The 13,592-nt window shown below is 44.4% G+C and overlaps 1 protein-coding gene across 5 annotated transcripts in view; it reads left to right on the forward strand.

Annotated features, from left to right (window-relative positions):
- Positions 1 to 13,592, forward strand: part of DENND1A (DENN domain containing 1A) — a 785,792-nt gene that overhangs the window by 660,005 nt on the left and 112,195 nt on the right. For all 5 annotated transcript variants that reach the window (XR_005774032.1, XM_040406251.1, XM_040406253.1 and 2 more), the window contains exons 18-19: positions 2,167 to 2,223; positions 8,611 to 8,742. Coding sequence is in view for 4 of the 5 variants with exons in the window: in XM_040406251.1 (XP_040262185.1) it covers positions 2,167 to 2,223; positions 8,611 to 8,742 (189 nt within the window). In the remaining variant the exon portion in view is untranslated. The remainder of the gene's footprint in view (positions 1 to 2,166; positions 2,224 to 8,610; positions 8,743 to 13,592) is intronic.

Below are 13,592 nucleotides of genomic sequence, written 5' to 3' on the forward strand. Positions count from 1 at the left end.
ATTACACCTGGCCCTGACTTCTCCTAAAGTCAAAAAAGTGCAGAGGTTGCAGCAGCTGCAGAGAGAGCGGAGCCTCTAGGACTAATACCTACGCCCCATTGCTCCTAGTGGCTCATTTGCGTATATTAAAACTAAATTTTTCTCAGCAATGCGGGCACATATGAACATGGGACCATCACAGATGCCTTCAGCTGCCAAGTGCACATGTAACAGTTCAGCCAGAGTCATAGGTACAAATCTGCTGACAGATGCCCTTTAAAAGCGGTTGTCCAGTTTTTTTTTTTACTTTCCACCCAGCTGGTACCTATGGAGAAATTTATACTCACCTCTCCGTTTTGACTCCCTTCACTGGACCTTTACTCCCTGTCTGTCAACTTCCACACAGACAGGGTCACAATGACAAGCAGCTTATGACCCAGCTGTGATGTTCTGCTTGGGGACATGTCACTGCCGACGCCAGTCATTGGCTGCAGTGGTCCAAGTAAATCCATTCGGAAGGAAGTTGACAGACAGGAACCAGAAGTCCAGTGAAGATAGCCCAGGAGCTGGTACAGGCAGTTTTGACTCCCTTCAAAAATCTGCCGGTGGGCCAGTGCCCAGGAGGCCAAGCCCTCCTCTCTGCCACTGGCCGGGTACATAATGAGTTCTCAGCTGTAATTAATGCTGTGAAAATCAGTTACTCATGTACTGGGCCGGCGACCACAAATGCCCTCCTTAATTAAATTGCTGTGGCCACATCTCACCTCCTAAGCCCCCTACTCCATATGAGAGGCAGCTGGAGGAGGACAGAAAGGTATATGGTTCTGATGGAATTGTATTTTTTGCTATGGTATTTCATGCCCCACGTACAACCTTCTGTCAAATTGGGCCTGCCTTCCACATAGGCCACTTAAAGTTCCCAGTCCGCCCCTCGGTTGTGGAATAGCCTTATTTGCATTTGTTAGTATTTTGAACTGAATTTTCCAGTCATTAGGGAGCCAGTGAAGGGACTGGCACCCCTACCATCTGAACAGATTTTAGGAGTGCCAGAATGCTAGATGGAAGGCCACAGAGGAGTATGTTACAGTAGTGTAGGTGGGAGATGATATGGGCATGTATGGATGAAGCAGTATTAGTACACACACTTGTTGAGTTATTACCTCTAGTTAACGCGTTATTATGACTGTGACTGTTAACTCATCTGCATCTGTATGAGCATTTTTGCAGACTCCTGGTTGAGGAATGTGCGGATATTAGAGATATTTTTGAGTTGCAGACGGCAGGTGGTGGAAAGGACTGTGAAGTGCAGTTTGAAGGACAGAGCAGAATCAAAGGTTACTGCAAGGCAGTGGACTTTGTTAACCGGAAAGTGTGTGCAGCCTTTGATCGTGATAGATATGTCTGTTGAGGGAGTTGAGTGAGATCAGGAAAAGATGATAAATTCTGTTTTTTCCATGATAAGTTTTATAAAGTGAGAAGGAGGATGCTATAGCAGATAGGCATTGCGAGATTCTGGATAGTAAGGAGGTACAATCTGGACCAGAGAGGTAAATTTGCTTGTCATCAGCATGGAAGTGGTACTGAAATCCATGGGACTCTTTAAGCTGTCCCAGGCCAAAGGTGCAGATTGAGAAGAGCAGGGTTCCTAGAACAGAGCCTTGAGGGACATGAACAGAGAGGGGACGAGATGAAGACACTAAATGTCCGGACTGTGAGGTATGATGTGATCCAGGAGAGGGCCAAGTATGCAATACTAAGGGATGAGAGATTTCGTTACAGAAGGGAGTGGTTAGATCTAGGAGGAGGAGACCAGAGTAACGTCATTTTATTTTGCCAGTTAGCAGGTTGTTGGCGACTTTGATAAGGCCAATTTCAGTCGAATGGAGGTGTCAAAAGCTGGATTGTAGCTGGTCAAACGGAACAAGAGAGGTGGGAGTGCAGTTCAAGGTGGGCATGTTCAAGTAGCTTTGAGGCATATGGGAGAATTGATATGCAGCGATAGCTAGAAAAAGAAGACGGGTCAAGGGATGGCTTTTTGAGGATAGGTGTGGTAGCATGTTTCAAACAGGAGTGGGAAAGACACCAGTAGTTATTAATAGGTTGAAAAGATGAGTTAGGGTAGGGATAAACATTGTAGTAGATGGTTGCTGACCATATTCTAAAGTCTAATCACATTTTCTCCCTTAGGCTAAGGACCACGCCAAAATGGGAATTAAAGAAGTAAAAAACCGCCTGAAACAGAAGGTACTTATTTTTTAAGCTAAACACAAGAGAAGTACATTTTTACTAATACTGTCATATATTTAGAACAGTCTACATATGCAGTCTATACAACCCGATCTGCACTCATTCACCATGAATGAGTGGAGCATCTGAGCTTTTTACGCTCTTATACTCTCAATTGCCCTGTGCTGAATTGAAATCCGGTGACATCCCTGGCTCTCCATGAGTAAGCTAGACGGAGGCTTCTGCCTAGCATTGAGCCCGGTGACATCACCGGCCCTAATGGGCGGTCTTTAGCGCTTCCCTAGCCTGTTTTTGCTAAAGACCGCCCATTAGAGCCGGTGACGTTACCAGGAACACTACTAGACCATGCTTTGTGGTCTGTGAAGGCACCCGTACCTGTAATGGTGACGTCACTGACTGCTTGGTAGGAGCGCAAAAGGAGCTATGCTACCGGCCAGGGCACACTCCGTGCAGGAATCTACCTCAGCGCAGATCTTCGTGATGTACAAGAAAACCCCTTACAAGCTGTGAATCCCCTAGGGTTGGAGGAACAGCAGTGATTTGTGTATATATTGATACACAACATGATGGTATACCTAAGAGGTGCACATTACTAAACTAGTAACCAGTTCGTGCAAATTACAGAATGCGCGGTAGCAAACATATAAATAAGTGAGTCTATACATAAGAACATGGGACCAACACAGAGGCCTTCAGCTGCCAAGCGCACATGTAACAGGTCAGCCAGTGTCATAGGTACAAATCTTCTGACAGATGCCCTTGAACGCCATCCCCTCACAACTAGTTAACAATGTAGTTGAATAATGACGTCTCTTCTGCTTGACCTCTTTACAGTTCAGTGAATTTAATCTGGATTAAGACTAGGAATCATCTGCCCCCAGCACTATGTTAAGGTGGAGCTGGTTTTGCTTTCTTCTTTGACCTAAGCAGTTTAGGTCACTGCCTTGCTCCTTATTTGCAATTCAAACTAAAATCTGGAGGGCTCTATGGGTAAAATGTAGAATCATGATTACATGTGAGTCAATAATGGGAGGATCCGTGTCTTGTGGATTAAATACATACTACTTTATAACCCTACACACACTCTCATCCCTGACAACCTGTGTTGCCTGGTATGCTAGAAAAACATAGGATGGGAAGAAGAATAAGTAGACAATGGACATCGTTTTTTGTTTTTTACAATTAGATCCTTGTCTAAAAGTGTTGATAGTGGCTAATAGCAAGAAAACAAATATCCCTTAGTTTGTACTCCTCTTTTTGCTGAAAACTGCTAAAAAGTGGAATTTTTTTGCAAATGGGGATTATGTAGATCACCGAAGACATACACCCACTCATTAGGCCAGCAGCTTAATATAGGCCAGGTGTGCATATGTTTTCAATGAGGAGAGAGGAGCAAGCCACTGTCAGTCACCTCTGGTGGCAGTTTGTCTCCATGTCATCAGACATAGTTGTATGTAGGAGACATGTCCTAGGTCATCACTAGGGAATGGATGAATACCTTGTGTCAGACTCCAATACGTGTTATAAAGGAGTCGTTTGCTGCTATCTAATGTCTTATTTTTCATTCAACGCATTCATCTTTTCTGGATCCTAATAAACCTGTAAAGCAGACTAAAAGACATGTTGGGCACAGACAATTAGGTTGGATCCACCAGCGCTGCAGAAGTCAGTCATCACCTGGCAACATCGCATGTAAGAAGATAATTTGCTTTACTTATCAGGCGCAATTACTCCGTCCTCTTCCTTCTTGACCTGTCCTCTGCCTTTGACACAGTCGACCACTCTTTCCCGTTGCAAATCCTCTCATCCCTCGGCATCAGAGACCTGGCCCTATCCTGGATCTCACCAACAGAACTTTCAGTATTTCACATTCATATACCACCTCATCATCACACCCTTTCCCTGTTGGTGTCCTTCAAGGCTCGGTCCTCCCTTTGTACATTCGGCCTGGGACAGCTCATAGAGTCTCATGGCTTCCAATACCACCTCTATGCTGATGACGCTCAAATCTACCTCTCTAGGACAGATGTCACTTCCCTTCTAGAAACCCGGTGTGTCTATCAGCTATATCTTCATTCTTTTCCTTCCGCTTCTTAAACCTCAACATGGAAGAAGCAGAATTCATTATCTTTCTCCCATGTCACTCAGTCCCCCTACCTTACCTGTCCATTACAGTACCATGCTTTCTTCAATCTCGCAGGTCTGCTGCTTTGGCATAAGATTTGTTTCTGCCCTGTCCTTCAAACCACACATCCAAACCCTTACCAACACCTGCCTCTCTTTTGTGGCCTTCCATCCAGCACTCTCTGACCCCTCCAATCTATCCTCAACTCTCTGCCCGGTTAATCCAGCTCTCCCCTCGTTTCTCCTGTGCCAATCCCTTCACTGGCTTCCCCTTTGCCCAGCAAATTCTGTTTAAAATACTAACAGCAGCATATAAGGCCATCCTCCTCGCATCTCTGATCTGCTTTCCCGATACATCTCCACAGGACCTCCTTACCCTGAGGACCTTACTCACACAGACATCTACAAGTTTTCTTACTTGCGCCCCAGTATTCTGGAACTCACTACCCCATCACATCAGACTCTCCCCAACATCCAAATCTTCAAAAGCAACCTGAAAACCCACCTCTTCAGGAAAGCCTACAATGAGCAAGTAGATTGTAAGCTCTTGTGGGAAGGGTCCTCTCCCCCACTGTTCCAGCCTGTTACGAGGTTCATGCTCATTAAACTTGCATCGTTGTATATTATGTATGTGAACCCCCTCTTAGATGTACAGTGGCGCTCTCAAATAATAATAATTCAGTGTCTCAGGCTGGGTTTACATGGAAATATTCCCCCTGGACATTGATCTAAACACTACCTGTACGTTTACTCCGATGCTAATAGGAAAAATGGTTCCCATCACAACAGAAATAAATCCCCATAGCTTCCATAATCCAGCGTACCTTACACTGACATTTGCCATAAGCGTGGCTGGATTTGTGTGTCTTTACACATTATATACAATATACGTATAAAACCAGTATATACTCTGCCATTAACTGTACACATTTAAAGCTCCAGTATTCTGCCATATAGTGGCTGCCAAGCACACACGTTTCGCTATTAAAGTCCATGGACACATCAGTGTATACATTGAGAGGTTTCTCTGCCTGGTGCACCTTCAGTCTAAGGGCTCATTCACACGAACATGTGCTGTCTGTTACCCTATGCGGACCCATTCACTTCAATGGGTCCACAAGTCCGGACATGCGGAACGGAACACTACAGAAGCACTACGGAGTGCTTCCTCGGGTTCTGTTCCGTGCTTCCGCACCGCAAAAAGATAGAACTTGCTTTAGTGAATGGGTCCGCGATCCCCATGCGGCTGGGCCACGGTCGGTGCCCGTGCATTGGCAATTTGCAGTCCACAGCACGGGCTTCACACGGTCGTCTGAACAAGCCCTAAGGCTACTTTTCTGAGGATCTCAATACCGGAAAAAAAGTTTCTGTTTAGTCCCCATGCATTCTGAATTATAAGAGATCTGTTGAGGATGCATCAGGATGTCTTCCATAGCTGCAAATACAGTGAAGGAGTTTAAGCATGCATGGGATAGGCATAAGGCCATCCTTCATATAAGATAGGGCCAGGGGCCATTCATAGGATTCAGTATATTGGGCAGACTAGATGGGCCAAATGGTTCTTATCTGCCGACACATTCTATGTTTCTATTCTGTCAGCATTCAGTTTTGTGACAGGAGCTACAGTTTTGTGTCCTGTCATAAAAACGGAAAAAACGCATCCCTCATCCATTGACTTCAATGTATTTAGTGACCTTTTTTTTTTTTTCCTAACGGAACGGACGCATCCTGATATGCAAAATCAAAACAGATCCCTTTAATTCCGGTATTGAGATCCTCTGCCGCATCTCAATACCGGAATTAACAACGCAAGTGTGAAAGTAGCCTTAGTCTCCCTGTTTGAATTATCATATGTATTTCCTTTAACACCCTGATAAGCCAGGATCACACGTCACAGAGGGAATATTAGGAAGTAGTTGTAAGGGACATACCTTTAGGTTAGTAGTAGTACCAGTCTAGGGGTGTCCTTTTCAGGGCAGCGCCCATTTTGCTCCTTTGTCTGGACCAGTATTGTGTTCTTCACCCTACACGAGCTGTATGTTGTATGATCAGGCCAGTGCGGAGGTTTTTACTTTTTGATTAGACACAAGTGTATAAATATGCCATATATTTAGTTATATGACCCATTTTATCCTATGATATACAGTCAAGTCCATAAATATTGGGACATCGACACAATTCTAACATTTTTGGCTCTATACACCACCACAATGGATTTGAAATAAAACGAACAAGATGTGCTTTACCTGCAGACTGTCAGCTTTAATTTGTGGGTATTTACATCCAAATCAGGTGAACGGTGGTGTATAGAGCCAAAAATGTTAGAATTGTGTTGAAGTCCCAATATTTATGGACCTGACTGTAGTCTTTTTATGTCCTATTTGCTAATTGTAGTGGTAACGGTGTGATCACCCGCAGTGCCGACTCTGCCGCCTGGTATTCCAGGGCCATGGCATGTACAGCAGCTGTCATGACTTGCTGAGAAATGATAGATCGGTGATGGGTGGATGTATTTCACATCAGAGACTGTCATACTATCTTTTAATTTCGAGATTGTCAGGTGTAGATCTGTAGGCTAGAAATGTCAGTGTCAGTATATCTGTCATTTTCTGACCGTCCATTGGATACCTGTACAGGTTGATGTCATACTGGGATCTGTCAGTGTGGAGGCAGCTAATGTAACGTGTCTGGAGCGGGCGTCATTTGAATATCTGCATCAGCATAATCTTTTTAATGACAGACATGGAGAGGGGAATGCTCCATATATATTTATTGAGGTAGAGAAGACCATTGTAGTCACACTATATGACCATCCTCAGACATACACCTGAATGCATCCTGACACAATCCGTAAGGCCTAAGACCCCTTTCACACGAGTGCGACGGATTGTGTCGGGATGCATTCAGTGAAACTCGCACCATTTCGCAAGCAAGTTCAGCCAGTTTTGTCTGAAAGTACGTCTGAACTGCCCCAGGAAAAAGTAACGGTAGTGTGCAAGCATGTCCACCAGGAGTACAGTCCTCGCAGCAAGTGAGTGGTGTAGTGGGCACGCATGCGCACCTTCGTGCCATTTTCATGGGGCAGTTCTGTGCCACTTTTGCACCCACATTCTCCTGATTGCTGAGGGCCCCGCTGATTAAACATGTATTACCAACACCTTTACTGTCCTGACCTTCACTGCCCAAAACCACAGGGATACAGAGGCTTAGAGGGAACATTGCCGACAGTGCAGCTAAAAGTTATTGGTGGCCTGCAACCAACCGCTGTGCCGAGAAGCCTGGGAAGGAGGGGGGGGGGGGGTAGCTCTGTGCAAGGGTTCATAGGCCTTTACTCCACATTCACCTTTTTACTAACAAGGCAACAGTCCAAGTCCACCTAAAGGGGTTCTTTAGATTAGGGAATTCTGTGTTAATGGAGGGGAGACCTTCATTCAGGACTCTCATTCTTAGGGCTCGTTCACACGAACATATTTTGCGTTCCGCATACGGTCCGTATACGGAACCATTCATTTCAATGGGTCCGCAAAAGATGCTTACAGCACTCCGTGTGCTGTCCGCATCCGTTGCTCCGTTCCGTGGCCCCGCAAAAATTATGAGTCCTGTCCTATTCTTGTCCGTTTTGCGGACAAGAATAGGCATTTCTACAATGGGCCTCCTGTTCTGTTCCGCAAATTGCGGAAGGCACACGGGCGGCATCCGTTTTTTGCGGATCCGCAAAAAACAGCACAGTCGTGTGAACAAGCCCCTAACCAGAGTGCATTTCCCAGACAGCCCATTTTTTTCAATGACAGTGTAATAATTAATTTTCTTTGTGGTGGCCCTGTTGGGAAATTGAATACTTGCACCCCACATTTTACAGCTCATCCCCGAGGGTACCCTCTGATCAGCTTTTCACTAAGAGAAGCAGCAATCATCTAAACATTATTCTCTAGTGGCCTCTGCAGAGGAAACTTAATATTCAAATCAATGGCCATCCACGTACCAGGCCTACCATATCAGGGTTCTTGATGGAGGAACCCCGTCCATATGCCGTATAGGGACAGGTGGTTGTAATGATGAGATTGATCGTTGATGCCGTTGACCGTACATAACAGCCAGGGTTATGGGGCAGATGTCCTATAGATTTGCACAACTGTTTTGGGCCGTTCCAGTGTTAAATCTCCTGAACCACATTGATTGATGGATTGGTGCTTAGTATCTATGAAAGATGAAGTTCTGTATTTCTGTATAAATTGTACCCCACCCCTGTATTTATATTAGGACCTGACTGAAAATGGATGTAGTGTAGCTGTGGAAGAACCACTTCCAAGGATGTCTCCTTCACCATCTGCTGAGAAGAAGGATCTGAAAACCAGGGAGGAAAGAAGACCCATCACAGTTCATTTTGGCCAGGTAGGTCTCACTGAAGTATTGGCATGTTGCAGGCACATTAATAATTGGCAAGTTACAAATGGCTATTAACCCCTTAACGACAGGCCTATTTTGGCCTTCAGGACCAAGCAAATATTTTTTTTTTATTATTGTCATATGCCAGGATCCACATTTTTCCATTGTCATAGCTATATGAGGGCTTATTTTTAGTATTTTTCAATGCCACCCGTTTTGGGTGCATATAACGGCAATTTGCATGAAGGGGTTTTCCAGGATCTCCTCGCTTTTTAGTTAGGCTCTAAAGCGTGTTTAACATAATGAAAGGATTATGCTCACCTGCTCCCCTCTGCTCTGGTCCTGCTCCCATTTGGCATCTTCCGATCCCTGGCTTCTTTACTTCCAGCCATGTTTACAGCCAGGGTCATGTACACCACTGCAGCCAATGAGTGACCTCAGTGGTGACACGTCCCCAAGTCATTGCTGGGTCATGTGCTGCTTGGAGACTCGTCACCGCTGAGGGCAGTCATTGACTGTAGCTATATACATGACCCAGTCAGTTACCGGGCTGGAAGTAAACAAGCCAGGAACCAAAAGATCGCTGAATGGGAACCAGGGTGAAGGACCAGAAAGGCTGGGACCAGGTGAGTATGATTTTTTCGTTAGGTAAGACACACAAAACTAAAAAGCGAGGAGATCCTGGAAAATCCCTATAAGGGGTCAATATACCATGATCTCTACAGCACACCTAAGAATAAGCAATTTATTTTAATCGCAAAATAATTTTCAAAAATGTGTTAAAAGAGACTTCACCTACTTCTGCTTCGTTAAACTGTGATTGTAGGTGGGGTTCTTCCATCCCATTACTACTATAGTTATCAAGTGTTTGTTCACTTACTGTTAACTCGCTGGTTACCCCACAAGGCTACGTCCACATCTTCTAGGGGTCCCCAAAAATGACAGACACCATAACAGAAATCCTGGGAAGACCCCATTATAGTCAGTGGGATTCATCAGGCAGAGTTGGTGTTTGTTGTGGGCTCCATTTACATTTTTCTGTTCCGGAACAGAAAGTACAGAGCATTTGTGAATGCAGCCTTTTACATCTACGGTATATGGCGTAGACTGCGTACTTCTCGGGTTCTCAGCTTCTGAGGATGTTCCCGTTCACGGAAAGACTAACTTGTAATATACCACAGAGCAGTGCTTCTCAGATTGTAAGTCCAGCCTCACTGAACATCCCACATTTTTGTGGAGGACATGATGGGGAGATAGTTTTGACTTCTGTCATCATGTGCTGAGCTCTTCTGCTGCTCGGGCCTCTCTCTTCCTACAGATACAATATAGGTAGTTTTTTGTAATTTTGGCAGGGACTTTGACCACTGGTCAGACACGGCATTATTAATAACTGCATTATTTTTAATGTCAATGTCGTAGCAGGTTTGAATTGACTTTTATTATAGCGAATAAGTTGCGTTGCTGTGTTATGCACCAATTTTCAGTTGCACCATATGACCCAGAAAAAGGGGGACATGATAGAGTTTTACTGTGATTGACTCCGTGATGTAACAGAAGAGCAGCACAGTATATTCTGAGACATACAGCTGCGGATCCGTGAAGTCGAGACACCACCTAGTGGACTTCTTGGAATAAGAAGAGCAGTGAATGGACAACAAGCAGGCTATGGAAACATTCTGTATATACTGCCATGCGCACTTGCAGCCATAGCAATTACAGTCTATTAATATGGGTTTCTCTTAGTGGCAGAATTTGTTTGATCCTTGGATGAGGTGAAACGAATGGAGCACATTTATTTGACGTATTCTGCACTGACATCAGTGTTAAAACAATTGATGTTTCCTCAAGGGTTCATTCACATGACTGTAAGTGTTTTCTTATGCAGTCCTCAAATTGCAAAACATGGGTACCGGCATTTTGCGGAAAGCACACGGCCATTCCTATGACACAAATGCCTATTCTTGTCCGCGATTGCGTACAAGAATAGGACATGTTCTATCTTTTTTTGCGGGGCCGCGAAATGGAACTACATGGACCGCACACTGTGTGCCTTCCGTATCTTTTGCGGCCCCGTTGAAATGAATGGGTCCGCACCTGTTCCTCAAAACTGCGGAACAGATGGGGACCCAGAAATACGGTCGTGTGAATGGAACCTTAAACTAATAAGCTATGTTTTCCCATGTGCTTGAGGGGGCCTGGCAGTGGGATTCTCTTTGGTGTGTCAAGAACCGCCCCTCAAAACAACACACACAACACTGGGTATTGTTCAGAATGTTTGTCCCAAGACATAAACTTATTCCCTATCCACGAGATAGGGGATATGCATCTGATCGGTGGGTGGTTAAACTACTGGGACCCCCACTGAATGCAAGAATGGGGGTACTAAGCCCCAGAAAGAATAGAGCAGTAGGTTGGGCATGTGAAGTAAGAATGGAGTGCCAGCAGGCTTGGCAATCTCCTGTGGTCCCATAGAGGATGAATGGTGGTTGACCACTACTCCACTTATATCAGGAATTCAGGACCCCTGTTCTTGTGCTAGGTGGGGCTCCACCCGCAGGGACACCCACCGATCAACAGCTTATTCCCTATCCCATAGATAGAGAATACGTTTATGCCTTGAAACAAACCTTTTAAGGGACATAATTATACAGTATATCAGGCCAAGCTAGAAATCATTTCAACAAGGGTCGGAATATCCATAATCTATTGATGACCTCGTCTTGAAGAAATTGTCTACTGAATACAACAGACCTTTCCCTGCAAGGTTGTTCAAAACATAAAAATATTTAACTTGGAACCTTACAAAAAATGTATGCTCCCATTTCTAGAATTTTTTGTTACATATTTGTTATGGCACCCCCTAGTGTTCTTCAGTTCCCTTCTTAGGACGTCCACCTCATGTGTCCAGTGCAGGTGAGAAGAAGCTGCTTCTAGTCCACAATAATCACTCCCCTGGCTGTGTTCAAGAGTATTTAGGTTGTGGAAGTGGGCTGCTGGGAATATGTGACCACCAGCATGGACATGTTAGGTGGACATTCTGAAAATTAAATGTAGAGAACAGTTGGGGGCACCGCAAATAAGTTACAAAAGATTCTAGACACAGGAACACTTTAAAAATGATTCTATGACTAAAAGTGTTCTTGTTTTTTTTTTTTTTGGTGAATTAACATGAAATGTATTAATTAATCAAGGGGCAGTTTCCCTTTAGTGTTACATCTGAAGAACAAACAAAAAAACTCATAACAAATGATCTTGGGTATGAAGAATATTACAAGTGACCTTGGATTGTTCCATAACCTGTATAAAAGCACTCTTCCTGTTCCTCATGCTGGTGGTCATGGAATTCTTTGATGACCTCTTATAATCTGCGGCCATACACATTAGACCCCATGCACATGACCATATCCGTTTTTTGGTCCTTATCCGATTTGACTTTATCGGGTCCGTGGTCCACAATTTGCAGAACGTACATACTTGACCGCAAAATATGGACCACGTACCTATTGAAATCAATGAGTTTGTTAAAAGATATGTGGATGCAACACGAACTGTATCCATATTTTGCATATCCACAATTTGCAGACCATAAAATACATGAGGCCTTAGTCTAAAGTTGATCAACATGTACGATTTGCCCAAAACGATCGTTCACTCGGTGGGATTAAGCAAAGAGCAATCGTTTTAGCCAACCGATGACACACTGTCCACAATTTTTCATCTAGCCCACAAATAATCTTCCTTGAAGGAACGTTTCCAGGTATAAATGTAGCAGTTCTAAAGTTGAGTGTGATATCATGAGACAAAATCCATTGAAAAAGTCAGTGGAAAGTTTCTTGCCATTGTTTACTTAAAGGGGTTATCTGGGAAATAATATTGATGACCTATCCACAGGATTGGTCATCAAAATCAAATCGGCAGGGTTCTGAGTCTTGGTACCCCCGCAATCAACTGGGAATCTAGGACGCTCACTGGAGCTCTGGTGAGCGTGGTGGCCTCCTGGGCGCTTACCAAGCACAGTCCCGTACATCATATAGCGGCTGTGCTTGGTATTGCAGCTCAGACCCATTTACTTGAATGAGACTGAGCTGCAACTAGGCCATGTGAGCGATGTACACTGACGTCACATGGCCTTGGAGCAGGCTGCGGCACTCATGGAGTGCCAGCCTCTTCTAACAGCTGATCAGCCTCTGATCTGATATTGGTGACCTATCCAGAGGATAAGTCATTAATATTAGTTCCCGGAAAACCCCTTTAATGCGTTAAGAGTAGTGTTGAGCGAACCTCTGTTTTGAAGTTCGGCTTACAAGGTTCGGGTTCAGGTTATCTAAGAATTCCGGTATGGATTCCGCTACCACGGACCATAAGTTATGGTCTTTGGTAGCGGAATTCTTAGATAACCCAAACCTGAACATTGTGCGCCGAACTTAAAAACAGAAGCTCGCTTATCCCTAGTTAAGAGTCAAGATGAGGATCTCTGCCTCTGTAGATCATTCGCCCTTCACCCGGTATCGTAGCTTGAAGAACTGTACCGGCCAACATGGACTAAAATAGGCATGGCTACATCATCCGTTAAAAGGTTGTCCAACCATCAGCCTACGTCTACCTAAAGTGTATGGCCACCTTTATCATTTATTGTAAGCTTGGGAGGTTTATAGTCAGCAGGATCTTATTTCATTCTCCGTTTTATCATATTCCTTTGCGTTTTCCACGGTTTTGGACTTCACAAAAGCAACGGGAGATGATAAAATGGCGCACAGACCTTTGGTATAGCTGTAACGCTCCTCCAGCTTTTCTGTAGGATATTGTCACGCTCAAGACATCTCTTTCCAAAAGCCATGTGCGTTCTATATGATGTC

The sequence above is a fragment of the Bufo bufo genome, chromosome 8 (assembly GCF_905171765.1).
Source record: "Bufo bufo chromosome 8, aBufBuf1.1, whole genome shotgun sequence".
NCBI classification, from domain to species: domain Eukaryota; kingdom Metazoa; phylum Chordata; class Amphibia; order Anura; family Bufonidae; genus Bufo; species Bufo bufo.